Source organism: Arachis hypogaea, chromosome 10 (genome assembly GCF_003086295.3).
Source record: "Arachis hypogaea cultivar Tifrunner chromosome 10, arahy.Tifrunner.gnm2.J5K5, whole genome shotgun sequence".
Taxonomy (NCBI): Eukaryota; Viridiplantae; Streptophyta; class Magnoliopsida; order Fabales; family Fabaceae; genus Arachis; species Arachis hypogaea.
The window spans coordinates 50,447,339-50,466,187 of record NC_092045.1 but is presented as its reverse complement, the minus strand read 5'-3'; the positions used below and the strand labels follow the sequence as shown (position 1 = coordinate 50,466,187).

General features: G+C 34.5%; 1 protein-coding gene across 2 annotated transcripts; it reads right to left on the bottom strand.

Moving 5' to 3' along the window:
* Positions 1–4,382, bottom strand: LOC112715601 (uncharacterized). Of its 2 annotated transcripts, XM_025767371.3 has the most exons (5): positions 3,874–4,382; positions 2,710–2,803; positions 1,710–1,747; positions 1,480–1,615; positions 1–601 (listed from the first exon to the last, which is right to left on the bottom strand). In XM_025767371.3, the coding sequence occupies exons 1-5, from the start codon at positions 4,234–4,236 to the stop codon at positions 189–191; spliced, it is 1,044 nt and encodes a 347-aa protein (XP_025623156.1). In that variant the 5' UTR covers positions 4,237–4,382; the 3' UTR covers positions 1–188. The 2 variants fall into 2 exon arrangements, with proteins under 2 accessions (XP_025623156.1, XP_025623157.1); XM_025767372.3 differs by lacking the exons at positions 1,480–1,615; positions 1,710–1,747.
* Between the last annotated feature and the right edge of the window lie 14,467 nt (positions 4,383–18,849).

Genomic DNA, 18,849 nt, shown 5'->3' with positions numbered 1-18,849 from the left:
TTAGGACCATAAAGCTACATCTTATTGCTCCAATAAAGTTGCCTAAAATTTCAAGAGATTACAAATATCCACAAGAAGGAACTGACAAAAGTGCACTTGATTTGCATATTTTGTAATCAATAATAAAATGTTCAAGTAAGACTCCTTCGGCTGAGAAGCTCTCCATGCAAGATAAACTGATTAAACACTTAAACTTTTTTGGGCTCCAAGCAAAGGAGATAAGCAATTATCCCAACCACGGGTATATACCTAAGATAATTTACCAAGACAACCTTGTCTTCCTGAACATTCTGGAGGTTGTCTCCAAGTAACCATGGCTGGAAAATCATGTAAAGACATATGTCCCATATGAAGGCATAAGCCAACCTTTCTGATCCGAAGAAACCGACCAGGAATTCCCATCTATCTGCTATGCCACCGAAATTTGCATCTGTTCTGCCATATAGAGCCCACAATATAGACACAATACATGTAATCCCACCAATGAGTCCAACATATGAGGCACCATTGGTCATCAAGGAACCCAGTTCCGACCTTTTGCTTGGACCACTGACATCGTCAGCATTGTTCAATCGGATTGCCATATATGGGATCAAGAATGCTGCCATCATGAATACGTAAAGAAACTCAATTAATTGAACAAAAAGGAAAAATAACTTGGGAATAAAACATAGTTTAAAGTTTAAACAGAAACTTGCACATAGAGAAAAATTTTACATATACATCCAATTCTCCAATCACGAATTGACAACAGAAAAACGTGTTTAACTAAACCACTCACTATCTCAAAGTTCATATAAATGCAAGTATCTAATTGGTCAACAGCATAAATCATTCTTTTAACACTGTCGGTACATTGTAATTAAATTCTTCAAACATATAGGGACCTCAATTGGCGGACAGCCACCCTTTTATCTAGTCAAACCCCAAAACATTACCAGCGCTGAGTGTTCCTAATCACTATGAACCAGAAAATTCTTATACCGCTTATGAATAGTGATGGCAAGAGTTGTAACTTCGGTAACCGTGTTAAACATTAGTGGAGAAGTGGTGGAAATAATACAGAAGTAATTAAAGACTCTGTTGGTTGGTGAACTGTCTTACCCAAAGAAATTGCGGATCAAATGCCACAGCTGGCATTTGACCGCTGACCAGTTGAGTAGGATTGCAGTTACACCTTTTAATAAGGTAAAAGAAAATTGAATTGAATTCTTGCATTTAATCCTGTCAGCGAATTATATGAAGAGCATTACTTTCTTAAGTATATGAAACAGGGACAACTGTGAAGCAATTTGACTATATTTCACTAGTTTGCTTCTACAGAGAGAATATACTTGTGGTAAGTATATGATCATAGAGAATATTGACACTGAGCGTGACCAGACTATTCATCACTCCTTTCTGTTCTGAATTTAGCAAATAATCAGAACAAGATAACAAAAATGCATGTCACGCAAAGAGAGTCGAATGAAAACTTGCTGTTTGTGAGGAACATTTGAAGGCCCCAGAGTACATCTAAAGAACCCTTGTATCTATCTCTCCTACAATCTGTGTACAGCACTGGGGCAAACATAAAAGTCCAGGCAATCACAAAGTTGAACAGGCCTTCAGCCATCTGAAGCAAGAAAATTCTGAACATCATGGAGACTTTCAAATCAAATAATGTAAATTTGGATCCAATAATATGTATGTTGTTCAATAATACTTACGGGATGAAGAACTGGGGCCTCAATCAGATGAATGCCAACTACTCTGCCAGAATGTCGCATGAACGAATCATTAAAGAGAAAGGATAAAAAAAATAAAAAAAAAAATAAAAACTTAAAAAAATGCATACAGTATGTGTTCCCAAAAACTTATTTTTATATATCAGGCTGCAAGTTCCACATGTTGCCTTTGCCTTTGTATTAAATAACCTTACATATCAAGGAAATATGACTAGACCAATTAATATTATTGATCAAGTTGAACACAGAAACTGCAATTAGGGGAAAGATACCAGTATGATTTTATTTGGTTTAGTAAACTTACCAGAACACAAACCTCAATGAAGTATAAGGTCACTCATGCATGGACCTATAAACAGAATAATATAGTATACAATATTTCTAGTAGAAAATTTTACAGGAGCATATATATTAATAAGCCTGTTGTGTAGTGGCATGGCAACAGGAATTGACCATATTAAAATGACCATATAAAGGAACGGAGAAAAGGATTCAGAGAATAAAATCTTATCAAAACCAAGTAACCAACTGAGGCTACATTGTAGCACAAAGCTGCTGTAATCCAAATATCCACAAAATAAACAAAGTAAAAAAGGATCCATTTCAAATAATCAGCAAAGGAACTCTAAAAATTGTGAAAGTATTTCTGGTGATTATGTCAAAGTTCCAAAGTTAGAATTTTGTGTTTTGTTGGGGAACCCCATATCTATGACTGCTATTGGCCTTGGTGGCTACCTCTGTTTTTTATCATTACAACTGTCATTGATACAACAGTGTTTTTGATCATTATAACTATCAATGCTACATCCTAACTGTGAAATAAAAAATAAAATAAATAAAAAAACCCGGAATATTAGTTATCATCATCTGACAATGCAATTCTTGAGTCTAGAAGCTGCAAGAAGATTCATCAAGAAAGAACAAGCTACAACTCATTCATCATTTATGAGTGTAATCAGCAGCAGGTATTAAGTCAACATACCAAAGTTCATGAAAGGCAGGATGAAAAAGAAATTGAGCAAAAGACCCACAAGATCGTTAACTGTTTCAGAACTGATTGCCCATACAGGATCCCCCTGTTGCAATACATGTCAAATTTTAGATTTGCAAGTCAAATCAATCTCACCAATATAAAATTTTTCAGGAACAATAATCACGCATAATACAACAGGTTAAATTATTTACTTTCCCACCAGGGCAGAGTAAGCATTCTGGGATGATATAAGCAACTTTTTGATACAATCATACCGATAGACATGGAAAGCCATCAAACAAAGAAATCCAACTGGATTTCAGCTCCAAAATCACACATCAAAAGTTTCAGATGGAAATCCCATAATAGAGAAATCCAAAGCTTTCTTTCCTTTCCACTTCTTTTCTCTAATCCCATAATATCTTTAACCTGTTGCTTAAAAATATTTTAATTAATATATGCAACCCCATCTAGTGACAAAATATTTTTGTAGTTATTATTATGATTAAGTATTAATCATCAGAGATCTTTGCCCAAAAGGTCAGCATTCTTTCTCTCTGTATTGAACCAAACATACATACCATATAACATCACTGAACATCCAGCAGAGCCTACAATGTTACAATTGTGACTAGAATGTGCAAAACACATTTGATGTAATAAGCTTTAAAGTTTAAAGTGTTCACTCACCAACTAACAGAACATTCACGCCAAGCATCATAATTTCGTAAAGTCTGAAAATGAACTTCAAAAAATATATTTTCAAAAGTTGACTTCCACAATAACATCAATTGTCTCTCTATTGATTATACACCCTTATTCCGTACAAGTCATTTACTCTTATCTTTATCAAATGCTCTTCGAATACTACTATCATTAATCTAAAGATACAATTTTGTAAATTAGCTTTTGTTTTACTTTTCCTATTCCATGGTTCCCTACTAATCCTAAAGGAGAATGCATCCAAGTTAGCAGTGAACCAAAAATTCCAAAAAAAAAAAAATGTCACCATGTCAAAACGGAAATATAGTGATAAATAATTTAAAAGCAGTGACAATTTAAAACAGGTAATAAGTTCAAGGAAACATGGCAAAGAGCGATTTTAGACTCTAAATTTTTTCACTTAATTGATACCGGAAGATAAATGCGGAAAAAATCAAAAGGTGTACACACAGGGGCATAAGGAAGCAAGAAGAGCCACAAAATGTAGACGGCCTCTGCAACCCACAATGCTATTTGAAATATTCTCCTGAAATTACCATCGCTACCTGCCTCAGGCGAGGCTTCGGCTAACTCAACCGGTTTTCGGCGACCCGCGAAGCACAAAACGGTCCTCGAATTGGTGCTTCTCGCTTTGGGGACAGGTGGTTTTGCGGAGAAAGAGTTGAGGAGCGGTTTTGATTTGGGAGATTGGGGAAGAGAGAGTGAAGGTTTTAGGAGCAATTGTTTCGATGCGAGGAAGGAGCACAGAAGTGGTGGAGACGACGTCGTTGTGGTCATCGTTGTCATAGTTTGAGAGTAAGTAAGGTTGGGCATCGAGTGGCTTAACTGAGTAAATTCACGCTTCAGACTTCAACCACTTCACCAACGAACGAACCACCCACCGGTCGTTGGTGAGTTATGCTCCACTTTAATTCCTTAACGAGATTCCCGAGTTACACTTGTTTAGTCCTAAAGATTTTAATCGTATTAAATTTAAAATTAATAGTTAAATTCGTGTCAGAAAAATCATTTATTTTTAAATTAGTCGTGAAAAAATTTTTTTAGTTATATTAATCCTTAAAAAATAAAGATAAAATAAATTAGTTCTTTCGTTAGTTAAATGATAACGTGTCATATAAAGTATTACGTATAGTAGCTAGAATCTCAATCTAACTCTTAAAATCTTTCGATATTACGATTTTAAATGAGTTTATCAATTTTACGAAATTTGTACTAAATTTGACGATTTTACGATTTAAATCTTGTTAAGATTTTACGTTTTACGTTTTTTATTTACTTTTTCAATTTCACGTAAAATCTCGATTTTCTCTACCTTGGTACCACGTATGTGGTAAGTTAATGTTAAGAGGCTTGCTACACATACAAGTCTTTTTGACTTACAAGTTTTACAAGTTGCTACACATTAGAGTCTTTTAATGCGTTATTTAGTTTCCAAAGCGTTACACTCACCGTGAATTATGAACGACTCCTCTTCCTCTTCCTCTTCCTCTTCATCTTCCTCTTCCTCTTCTTCTTCTTCACTCACCGTGAATTATGAAAAACTCATCTTCCTCTTCCTCTTCCTCTTCCTCTTCCTCTTCCTCTTCTTCTTCTTCTTCTTCTTCTTCTTCACTCACCGTGGATTATGAACAACTCATATTTCTCTTCCTCTTCCTCTTCCTCTTCTTCTTCTTCTTCTTCTTCTTCTTCTTCACTCACCGTGGATTATGAACAACTCATCTTCCTCTTCCTCTTCCTCTTCCTCTTCTTCTCCTTCTTCTTCTTCTTCCTCCTCCTCCATGTATTTCTTCGTTATTCTCTTTGCCTTTTCATTAGTTGTTTTATTTGCGTTTATTACTGGTATTCTTGCTTCGTTTTTTTCGATTTTCATGGTTTCTGAAATCAAGCTTTAAAATCGTTTTGAAGATAATGAAACTTCAGAAATACACCCAAACGATTATAGAAAATACACCCAAACGATATTTCTTGGTTATTCTCTTTGCCTTTTCATTAGTTGTTTTACTTGCATTTATTACTGGTATTCTTGCTTCTTTTTTTTCGATTTTCATGGTTTCTGAAATCAAACTTTGAAATCGTTTTGAAAATAATAGAACTTCAGAAATACACCCAAACGATTATAGAAAATACACCCAAACGATTATAGAAAATACACCCAAACGATATTTCTTCGTTATTCTCTTTGTCTTTTCATTAGTTGTTTTACTTGTTTATTACTGGTATTCTTACTTCTTTTTTTTCGATTTTCATGGTTTCTGAAATCAAGCTTTGAAATCGTTTTGAAAATAATGAAACTTCAGAAATACACCCAAACGATTATAGAAAATACACCCAAACGATTATAGAAAATACACCCAAAGGACACTTTATGCATAATTCAGAACTCTTTCTCTTTCTCCTCCTCATATTCTGCTGCTTCTTCTTCAAAAATGATTTCAGAGCTTGATATCAAAAAATAATGGAAATCAAGAATAACGAAAAAAGAAAACAAAGAGAAAAGCACGTAAATGAAGAAGGATAAAGAGAAGGCAAAAAACGAAAGAAAAGAAGAAGAAGAAGAGGAGGAAGAGGAAGAAGAATGTGCAGCAAGAAGAAGAAGACGGTGCAGTGAAATTGTGCAGTAACGGTTGAAAAAGGAGAAAGAGAAAGTAAGAAACGAAAGAAAAGAAGAAGAAGAGGAAGAGGAAGAAGAACGTGCAGTAACGTTCAAGCGCGCTAATATAATAACTTGTAAAGACTTGTATAAAAAAATGCTTGTATACGGAGAATTTCTCTAATGTTAAATGTCACAAAATGATTGATTGACATATCAGGTCATTGACATCTAATAACCACTGAGCCACATGTCACTTGACATATAAAAAAATTATTTATAATCAAAATAGTCCATAAAAATTTAAAAGTCATTTTTATTCTTAAAATTTTAAAAATTAATTAAATTAGACTTTATATACATATTTTTTCATAATATTAAATTTAAAATTTTTTTTAATAATATTAATTTTAATATTATTTTTTAGATTTTAATAAACAAAATTTTTTTATATAAAATAATAAAAATAATTAAATTATTATAAAATTATTTTATCATTTATATTTAAAAAAATTTATATTTTTAAATTGTAATTTTTTTATAGTGAAATTTTTTTATTTAAATAATTTTATCAAATTATTATTAATTATATATTCAAAAATTTTATATTTTAAATCTCATTAAATAATATAATAGTTATTTTAAAATTTAAGTCTTTAAATTTTTTAAAATTATAATTTTTATTATTATTTAATTTATATGGTAGAACTCAATAATTAAAAAATTTATTTGTGAGATCACTTGTTAAATCTTAATATTTTAATATATTTTTTTAAATAACTACTATATTAAAACATTTAAACATAAATTTAGTAAAATCCAAAATATTAAAATTAGTTATTTTAAATGTTTTAATATTTTAGATCTCATTAAATAAATATAGTAGTTATTTTAAAAAATTATATTAAATATTAAGACTCAACAAGTGATCTCACAAATCGATCTTTTGATTATTGAATTCTATCATATAAATTAAACAATAATAAAAATTATAATTTTAAAAAATTTAAAAGATTTAAATTTTATTTAGTAAAATTTAAAATATTAAATATAATCAACAATAATTTGATAAAATCATTTAAAGAAAAAAATCATTATAAAAAATTATAATTTGAAAAAATAAAATTTTTAAATACAAATGACAAAATAATTTTATAATAATTTAATTATTTTTATTATTTTATGTAAAAAATTTATTTATTAATGTCTGAAAAAATATTATTAAAATTAGTACTATCAAAAAATATTTTAAATTTAATATTATAAAGAAAAAATAAAAAATATATATAATGACTAATTTGATTAATTTTTAAAATTTTAAGGATGAAAATGACTTATGTCTGGAGTTTCAGGGACTATTTTGATTATAAATAACTTTTTTATATGTCAAGTAACATGTGGCATATTAGATGTTAATGACCTAACACGTCAACTAATCATCTTGTGACACGTGGTATTAACCTACCACGTCATCATGTCACGTGGCATTTAATGTGACACGTCATTTAGGACTAATTTAAAAAATAAGTGATCTTTCATAAATAAATTTGAGTATTAATATATTAAGTTAATCTCTTAAATTTAGAAAAATACACTCCGTTAGATAATAGACAAAAAATATATTAGTTCTAATTTAGACTTTGTTTTTTTATAATCTAGATTTCTTTTTCTATTTTTTTCTTTTTTATTTTTTCTAGTTTTTTTGTGCACTTTTTTCAATTTTAAGATTATGCTTATAAATGAGAGCCAGAATTCCATTAAGTCAAATACAAAGACTTCAGTCGGAGTAGAGTATCGAGAATTCCAAAGTAGCGTGGATATGGTTGTTACCCTGATCTCCAGTGATTCACAACAGAGTCCAACCTTAACAAGTCATTCTTTGGGAATGATTTTATTTCAATGTGTTTAAGATTAGTGTCTAGTAGTATTGAGTTTAAGTCTTTAAGGCATAATAACAATAATTTAATAATGTCTAAATATTATGATAATGGACCAAAAGTCCAAAGTGGTATGAATAATTTGTTTGACTACTGTGCAGGCAAAATAAAAAAAGAAAGAGCAACAGGCAAGGCTCAATAATGGTCCAAGCCCATGATCATAGCATTCAACTCATTCACTCACTAATGGCCCAAGAATTAGATGCTAATCACTAACCTATATGAAAAGAAGTAACTCATTTTTCTTTAAATCAAAGACAAAGTGACCGAACTCATTCTCTCTCTTCTCTAACCCACGTGAATCAGCTCCAAGAGAAAGCAAGAAAAGAAAGCTTTGATTAGGGTTCAAATCAAAGAGAAAAAGGTGATTACCAAAATCAAGAAATAAAAAAAACAAAGGAAAGTCAGAGGCTAGGACACAAAAGCAAAGATCAAATCCAAAGGTGAATCAGAAAATCATTTCCTTCTTTGTGCTTCATTGTTACTTGTTGAAGATGCTTTTCTCCTATATGCACCAACTAGAAAACTTGAAGAAAATGGAGCTTATAAAGCTCTGCTACAAATTAAGGGTCAAGAACAAAACTTGGAGCTAAAGTATTGATGAATGGCTCAGATCTTTAAAGAAAATGGAAAAAGGAAGAAAGAGAAACAGCTAGGTAAGAATGCATAATAATTTTGATAATTGTTGTTTTTTCATTTCTTCTCTGTGTTGCTGCTGTGTTATTTAGGAAAGAAGAAGTCAAAGCTGTTCATGTCAAGTTCAAGTTTTGGAAGCTTTACTTGTCTATTAAAGAGGTAAACAGGCAGAAATTGAAATAAGGAGTGAGCACACAAGTTTGGATCTTCATAGCTTACAAGCTATCCCTTCTTCTCCTTCATTAGTTTATATTAAATTTTCTATTATTTAGTGTTCATTTTTTTATTTATTTTCAATGAAAATAGGTATTAAGTGAGGAATCAGTAAAAGCCATTGAGAGAAAAGTCAAAAAATTATGTCAAACTCTTTTGTATGTTTTTTTATTTTGTACACATGATCTTGAAGGAGATTTCTTGCTAGGTTAGGTGAGAACTTAGTGGTTGCAAGTCTAAGGAGTAAACATAGACAAATCTAACTTGGGTAGAAGCTAAGTTTGTCCCAGATAGATTTGGGTTGAATCCTAAAAAAATTGGTGATGGTAATCATTGTGAATGATAGTGAAAATTTTACCACTGTTGTGAGGGAGACTAGATGTAGGTCACATTGCACATGGTGACTTAACCAAGATACATGGCTATGTGATTTTTTCTTCTCTATTTTTCTTCTGTTTTTCTTCGATATGAGACAAAATAAAAGTGTCTTCTGCATTGCCTATTTTACAGAAGTCACAACTATTCAAAAGCAAAGAGACTGTTCTTGATTGCATTGTGACGAGACAAAATAAAATTGTCTTTTGAAATTTTAACTTGACAGACTTAACAGCAACTAAGTTCCAAATCCAGTCAAAAACAAAAAAGCAAAAAAAATTTAAAAAGGAAGCCATAGATTCAATTTTTCTTTTTCTAGGCCATTCACAAACCTTCAATTGGTATCAGTACTTGATCTCAAAGAGATCAAGCTTCACAGCCTGGAAAAAAAGATCCAATGGCCAACAACATGAGTTCGAATGTCGTGGCTTACACACTCGCTGAAGGTCTGTCCAACAACAGACCTTCCTTCTTCAATGGCAAGAACTACAACTACTAGAAGGAAAGAATGCGGATATTTGTCCAATCTGTTGACTACAACATCTGGACGATCGTCGTGAATGGTCCACAAGTTTCAACAAAAATAAGTGCAGAAGGAGTCGTAACACCCAAAAAAGAAGCTGAATGGAATGATGAAGACAAGAAAAAGGTGGAGCTGAATGCTAAAGCAATCAACATGATACACTACTTGATTAGTTTTGAGGAGCATCGGAAGGTATCAAGGTGCAAAACAGCAAAAGAGATTTGGAATAAACTCCAAGTCACTCATAAGGGTACTGAACAAGTGAAAGAAACAAGGATCGACATGCTGAGAAAAGAATATGAGATGTTTGCTATGAAGGAACACTACAAGAAAAACAGTAAATACCATTGGATTTATCATCGGATTTAGCGTCAGATGTTAGCAGTGGGTTTACCGGCAAATTTGGCAATAAATTCATCAGATAAAAATGTTACCATCGGATTTGATAAGTAGCGGAAAAGTACAGTGCAGAAAGTAAATTGCGGAATCCTAGATGGGAAATTGGAGAAATGAGCATGAAGATAAATGGCAGAAGGTAAAGAGAATGGGTAAGATCAGAAATGGGAGATTTATTGGGCTTAGGAGATGTTGCATTCTCCAGATCAAATTCATTCTCATCTCTTCCTCAATCAAAGCATTCATTGATCTCTTTAGCAATCTTAGGTGATTGGATCCCAATTTCTTGGCAACCCAATCTCTTTAAGCTTGAACAATTGCCCAATTCCTTGATTTAATTGCTCATGGGAAGAGATGAAGTATGGTCACTGATTATACCACATGTATTTCCAAATCAAAGTGTTGGGAGGATTACATGTCACTATATCCATCCAAACCCCAATTTGGTCCAACATGAGAAAGCATTTCTAGCATGATCTCCTCATCCTTTTTCCAAGGCTCAGAGGAGATCCAATTATGGAGAGTTTCTTTTCCAAGACAATTAACCAATTGAATTAAGATCGAAAGGTTTCTAGTAAATCAAGAGAAAAGAAAGAGGAGGAAGAATGAGAACTATAATTGATCCATCAAATTACGACAGAGCTCCCTAACCCAATGAAAGGGGGTTTAGTTGTTCATAGCTCTGGAAATGGAAATGGAAAATGGTAGAACAAAGTACATTCTCCAGTAACTAGAAAAGTGCAGAAAAGTAAATATACAATGTGTAGTTCTCCAAATTGCCAAGTTCCTTTCTAGTTCAAAACTACTCCTATATATACTACTCTTCTTGATCTTCTAGTTAGTTCTTCAAGTCTTGGATATGGGCCTTTGATCTTGAGTTGAAGCAGTTACAATCTTTATTGGCCCCAGCTTTGCTTGCAGAAAAGTGTGAGTTAGACATGGACGTTAATTAGGAAGTTAGTAGTGTTAACGTCAAGTGAGAATGTGGGTTCAAGAACGTTCGTGATGATCACCCTTTCTACTAACGTTCCATCCCGCTAATGATCCATGTTAACTTCAACGTTAGTGGCAGTAACGTGAGTGCCACTAACGTTGCCATCTTTGTCCTTCGCAAACGTTATTGGCATTCACCTTTTTCAATAACGTTGGCTCTTGGGTCTTCTCCCCACGTTAGAGTTCACGTTAGTGTAACTAACGTGACCCTTAACGTGGGCATGCCTAAGCTTCGAGAGCGTTAGTGACACTTACCTTTGTCACTAACGCTCCTAACGCCCCTCCTTCCCACGTTAGAGTTCTCGTTAATTGGATTAACGTGACTACTAACGTGGTGGTGATTGCCATCTCAAACGTTAGTGACAAAGGTGAGTGTCACTAACGTTGGCCCATCATGCTTAGCTCCACGTTACTCTTCACGTTAGTGGTCTTAACATGACCACTAACCTGGGCACTCTTGGCTTAGTCCAACGTTAGTGACAAAGGTGAGTGTCACTAACGTTGGTGATTGCTTCCTCTCCATGTTAGAGTTCACGTTAATTGTGTTAACATGGCTCTTAACGTGGCTAAATGTGCCTTTGTGGAACGTTAGTGGCATTCACTTTTACCACTAACGTTGGAGCTCCTCTTTTTTTCCTTCACGTTAGCTACCACATTAATGTACTTAACGTGGCCACTAATGTGGGCTATGATGGCATCGAAGGCATTATTGACGATCACTTTTTTCATTAACGCTACAAGCTTGACCCATTCTACATTAGTGGTTACGTTAATTAGCTTAACGTGACAACTAACGTGGCTCCTTCTTGCTTCCTTTGTCCTAAAATCAAGCAATTAAAGTGCATCAAAGCTCTGTTCCAAGTCATGAGATTATGCATCATCAATTATATTATTCAATTCCTGCCTAATTCTCATGAAATCATGTAAGGTTCACAATGTTTGCTTGAATCAAGGTGTAAGTGTATTTTTATCCAAAAATTGCTTATTTACTATGAAAATGCATGAAACTACCCTAAAAAAGTAAAGAAAAAGACAGTGAAACTGGTCAAGATGCCCTGGAATCACCATGGTATTTCTTCACTCTATGGCCATTCACCTTGAAGGTTGCCTCACTTTGAGGATCAAACAATTCTACCACACCATAGGGCTTTACTTCCTTCACTTTGAAGGGACCTTCCCATCTTGAACGGAGCTTTCCAGGCATGAATCTGAGCCTTGAGTTGTAGAGGAGAACTGATAAACCCCATTTGTAGGGTTTATCTTGTGCTTGATTTAAGGGATTTTTTGACCTTTTACCCACATTTATCCATTGAAATAGCATGGTTTTATAATCTTTCCGTATTTGTGCTTAAGTGTAAAAACATGCTTTTTTAAGCCTTATTTTGTTGAATTCTAATTCCTCTTTGATTCCAAAAGATGCCTTGATGTGTTTGCTAGTAATTCCAGGATTGAAATAGGCTAGGCATGGATCAAAGGGAGCAAGGAAGGAAGCATACAAGTGGAAAGAAGCATAAAAAGGCAAAGAAGTGGAATCAGCCATGCACGCGCACGCGCACAAGGCACTCGCACGCACATTGCAGAATCGGCCAGGGACGTGCACGTGTACCGTGCGCGCACGCGTCGCAACCCGCACATGACTTCATTAAAGCAACACATGCCTGGTGATTTTGAAGGGTTTCTGAACCCATTTTGGCGCCAATTGCTGATAGAAAGGAATAAAAGGATCAAGGATTGAAGGGGACCCATCATCTAGTTACCATTAGTCATAGCTTTAGTTTAGAGTAGTTTTAGAGAGAAAAGCTCTCACTTCTCTCTAGAATTAGGATTAGGATTAAGATTAGTTCTTAGATCTAGGTTTTAATCTTTGCTTTCTTCTACTTCTACCTTTCAATTCCTTGTTGTTACATTCATCTTCCTCTATTCTTTTGTTGTAATTTCCTTTATGTTGTTCTTATACTTTGTTGTAGATCTACTTTTGTTCCTCCTATTCTCTTTCAATTCAATTAGAGGTAATTCATAATAATTGTGTTCATTTGATTTATTGTTGTTTAATTCCTTGCAATTGAGTAGTGTAGATTTACTTTTCTTGCAATTTTACTATGCTTTCCTTTTATGCCTTCCAAGTGTTTGAAGAAATGCTTGGTTGGATTTTAGAGTAGAATTTTATACTCTTGGCTTGGAAAGGTAACTTAGGACCTCTTGAGTTACTAATGTCCAAGTAAGTGATGATTGGGATCCATTGACTCTAGTTCTCACTAATTGAATTAGTGGGGAGTTAGGACTTATGGACTAGGATTGATATAGCTCATTTGACTTTCCTTTACTACTAGTTAGAGGATGATTTAATGAGATTAATCCTTGCTAATTTTCATATTGTGGTTAGTGATTATGATAGAGATCCTTGACCACCAACCCTTGCCAAGACCTTTTTAGGCCTTAGTTTACTTTCTTGCCATTTATCTTCCATGCTTCTTATCAAAACCCCAAAATAACTCACAACCAATAACAAGACATTTTATTGTAATTCCTAGGGAGAACGACCCGAGGTTTGAATACTTCGATTTATAAATTTTAGGGGTTTGTTTTAGTGACAAACAACTTTTTGTATGAAAGGATTAGTGATTGGTTTAGAAACTATACTTGCAACGAGAATTCATTTGTGAATTCTAAACCGTCAAAAATCCAATCATCAAAATGGCGCCGTTGCTGGGTGGTTGCAATGGTGTTGTGTTATTGGTTATTGTATATATGTGAATATTGTGGATATATTGCCTTTTGCTTTAGTTGCTAGTTGTAGAATTTTGTTTCTCTTGATTTCTATTAGCTTTTGAATTTTATTTTCTCTTTTCATTATGAATTCTCACTTTGGCTATGAGTGTAGTTACAACTATGTTGTAGGTAGTGAGAGCTTCAATGAGAATGTGTATCAAGAATGGGATAATCAAGGGTGGGAAGAGCCATATGCTTATGATCAATCCTCATGGCAACAACCCCCACCAATGCACTATGAAGAAGAGCCATTCTATGATGCACATCAATCCGATGGTTATGGTGAATCACCTTGTGACTTTCAAGAACCACCACCATTTGCTTATGAACCATATCCTCAACATAACTCCCAACCAAACTCACAAGCCCCTTCTTACCAACCACCTTCATATGACCCTAATCCATATCCATCCTACCAACAACCATTCCAACATCAATATTTTCAAGATCCATCCCCTCCATATTATTACCAAGATGAACCACCCCCAATAAATGAAAATTTTCAACCACAAGATGAATATTACTTTCCACCACAACCTTCCATGGAAGAATACTCATATCCATTGATCCAAGAGCGATATGATCCCTATCATGATATCCATGGAGTGTGTTGTGCAACAAGTGGAAAGAGTAGAAAATATTGAACCACCACAACTCTACCGAGAAGAACCACCTTCCTACTATGAACCCTCCCCCCAATTTGATGAACCCTTCCACCCACCCCAATCTCTAATGGATGAAACCCTTGGTGTTCTTGTTCAAGGGCAAGAAGAGATGAAAAGGGATGTGCTACCTTGGATGCGGTAACAAATCAATTAGCCTCCCAATGCTTGAACACTCAAGGAACTCCCATGGCTACATGTGGAGAATCGAATGAAGAACATAGCATGAAGGAGAGATTGGAGACTCCGGTGGGAAATGAGGGAAGTTGCTTTGTATTGGAATAATTGGAGGAAACTTTAATTGTTAAAGACAAGGAAGAAGTGGTAGAAGACTTAGGAGATGCGGAGCTTCCATGGGAACATAGAGTTGAAGAAAATTCCTCCAAGATGATTGAAATTGATGCTAGGGAGGAAAGTGCACACCTTCCAAGGCATATTCCATATGAAGACTTGGATGGGATAGAGCAAGAATTGAATTCCCATGGCAATGAAGAGCAAGCATCAAGCCCTAGTGGTAGAGAATCCTTTGAACTTGAAGAACCTTCTCCTAGTGCATTTGGAAATGTTGTGGAGGTAAACGTCTTTCACCCTCCCAATTATAGTTTGATTAAAGGAAAAAGGCTTAGATAGTATTAATGAACAAAGGATTGAATTAGAGAAATTTTGTGAAGAGGTGGAAGTCCTTAGAAATAGAAGGATGAGAGTGGAATACGCTTTGTCAAGATCGTTGGAAGCATCTTTGCCTAGGTTGTCATCTACTCCCTTACTTGAGTGGGTAAAATTCATTTCTATTAGCTTTATTGTCCCACTTGAGTATGGCTTGCTTGAAACGGATGGTCAACTTAGGATGCTTTGTGGGATGAAGCGTAAGCAAAAGATGTTTTGTGGTTGGCGTTGCAAATCAAGGCTCATTTTGGTTGATACTTCAAGAGTTGAATAGAAAGGTGGGAATAGTGCTCAAATAGATGGGTCTAGAAGGATTGTTGGGCATTTCATAGAGAATTCATCTTGTTCACCACCCGGATGGACCAATAATGATGATCAACTTCAAGACAGGTGTGAAAACAAAGTGTGGGATCCCGGATTACAAGAAGAGGATCAACTTTGGGAGCCCCAAGCTTGTGAAGAACTCCATCAACACTTGGCTCAATCCATAAGAAATCTTGGGGCACAATGGAGAACCAAGCATTGGTGGGAATTCCAAGATGAGTACAAGCACAAGCCACCTTGATGAGGAGCTCCCCATAAGTCCAACTTAAGGACAATAAATAAAAGTGCTAGGTGGGAGACACCCCACCATGGTAATATCTTTTCATATTCTCTTTTGTAAATATTTGGTAGAATTAGTCTAATTTCATGTTTTGTTTAGTTAGTTAAATATATTTGGTAGTTTAGTATGTTAAATAAGATTTTATGGTGTTTTGGTAGCTGTTTGGAGGTTTAGAATGCTTGGATTAGTGCAAAAACATAGCAAATTTTTTTTGAAAAAACAGAGCACCATCCACGCGTACGCACACTGCATGCGTATGCGTGCATCAAGCGTTTTGGACCATCCACGCGAGCGTGCCATGCATGCGTACACGTGGATTGAGAAGTTTCACCCTCAATGCATTTTTCCAGAGAGTTGTGCCTGCGCCGCGCCAACGTTGTGCCTTTGGCACGAACCTATTTGCGCGCTCGCGCACATGACGCGTACGCGCCACTCTCGGAATAAGCCATCAACGCGGACGCACTCTGTACGCGTACGCGTCGCGTCTATTACACCACCATCCGCGCGCACGGCATGCGCGCGCACGCGCAGATTTCCTTCCTTCACCACAATTCTTTTCTTATCCTCTTTCCATTCTTTCCTTCTCCTTTCTTCTTCCCTTCTCCTACCCCTCATCCAACAATCCCAAATACCATTGATAACCATTTATTTAGTTAGTTAATTAGTTAGTTATTTAGTTGATTAGTTAGTTAGTTTTAGTTAGTTTTTCATTTCATTTTCTCTTTTTCATTGTAAGTGTTGGATTGATATTCATGTTTACCATTAATTGCTGTTAAGTATTGAAAAGAGATGTTTTCTTAACATCATTATGTTTATAATCTTTGTTGGATTCTATGGTTGAGGTTATATGTTGCTACTTGGTTTTAAGTTTTTCATGCTTACCTTTTGAAAAATACCAAGTGATGAGAATTATCTTCGAGCTTGTAATTCTTTTGAATTGCATGATTTGGCCACCATGTGATTTGAACCGTATTCTTTGATTAGGCAATCTCTTGATGGATGATGTTGTGCATTTATCTTAATGCATTGTATTTCATAATCATATGCATCCATATGTGTTTGACTTGAATGCTTTCATACTTATTTAATGCTTGTTTTACCTTACAAGTTCACTTAGAGCATCTCAAGCGCACTAGGACAAGTGAAGTGCATGCTTCTTTTGTGACATAGCTTTTATACTAATGTGTGTTCTGAATCGCACAATTTTGAATTCACACACATATTTGTCATTAATGTCACACTAATTCACTCACTCAATTCTAGTGATTAGTACCTCATTCCAATAATGTATGCTTCCTTGTTTTTATATCTTCTCATCTTATGGTGTTATATTTTTGTTTTTCATGAACAATGCACCACAAGCAAACATTGAAGCAGAAGAAAGAACACGCAGCAATCTGGAGACTCGCCGTACCCCCTTGCTCATCCTTCAATGCACCGAGGACGGTGCAAATTTTTAAGTGTGGGGAGGTCGTCCAATTGGTCGGCGATTTTGGGTGACAAATTTCTAATCCCAACACTTTTGCATTTCATTCTAGTTTTTTAGGATTTTTGTTGCATTTTTTTGCAGATATATACACAATAAGCTTAGTCAAAATAATGAAATTTTTCATGATTTCTATAGGGCACCAATTGATTTGAGTGAAAACTTTTCATAAAACTTGCTTGAATTATATATCTTATGGAACATGATTTATGAGCTAAGAATGCAAGCTGGCGAGATTCGAGCCTAATTGTGTGGTTACATCTTATAACCACTTATTTTCCATTCTTGTGTGTATTATTCTCTCTCTATGATTGTGATCTTTGATTTGTTTGATTCTTTATATCCATTATTTTGTGTATTTATGCATTTATATGATTGAGCCCATCATTTCATTTAGCTCACTTACCCAAATAGCCTTACCTTTTATCTTCCTTTGTTAGCCAATTTTGAGCCTACGATTAACCCACTTGGTTCTTTAATTTAGCACATTACAAGCCTTAAAGCGGAAAACAATAAAAGTCCTTATTTGGATCTTTGATTAGCTTAGGCTAGTGTGTGTGAGTATCATTCAAGTGTGGGAACCTTGGGACATTGGGTGAATAAAAGGGTAGTTTTGTATTATTATTGGAAATATTGGGAATTGGGTACATACTCATGTATTGATCAAATGTATAGACCTTATGCATTGATGCTCTTGTATATAGAAAGAAAAAAAAAAGAGAAAAACAAAAGAAAAAAAGAAAAGAAAAAGAAAAAGAAAAAATAGAAAAAGAAAGAAAAAGAAGAAAAAGAAATAAATAAAAAGGGGACAAAATGCCCCAAAGCAAAGTGTAGCTCAATAAAATCAATGCATAAGTGTTGTTAAATGAAACGAAAATGCATGAGTATGTGAAAAAAGTGATAAATGGGTAGTTAGGTTAGAACTTAATTGAATAGGATGTCATAGGTTAGGTGGGAAGTCTAAGCTTATCAAAGATTCAAATTCCAAGCTCACTTAACCAAATATGCATCCTACCTTGACCCTAGCCCCATTACAACCTATGAAAAGACCTCATGATATATGTATGCATGCATGAAATATATGTCGATTGTTAGAAGAAAAACAAATCTTAGAAAGCATGATTAGGAGAGAATTGAGAGAATCAACCCTAAACACTTGAGCGAATAGAGTGCAAACACTACCGGTGAGGGTTTGATGCTCAATTACATGTTTTCACCTATGATCGTAATTTTCATGCAAGTTTGTAAAAATATTTAATAACTCAATTCAATTGTGGATTAGACTTGATAGTCCTTAGCCTTTGTGCATATATGCTTCTTGGGAATTGATTTATTTTGACCAAGCAATTGCATTCATTTAGATAGTTGCATATAGGTAGATTGCATTTAGTTAGTTTCTATTGAATAAATGCCATACCCTTACTTCATTCTTGGTTTTAGCATGAGGACATGCTTGGTTTAAGTGTGGGGAGGTTGATAAACCCCATTTGTAGGGTTTATCTTGTGCTTGATTTAAGGGATTTTTTGACCTTTTACCCACATTTATCCATTGAAATAGCATGGTTTTATAATCTCT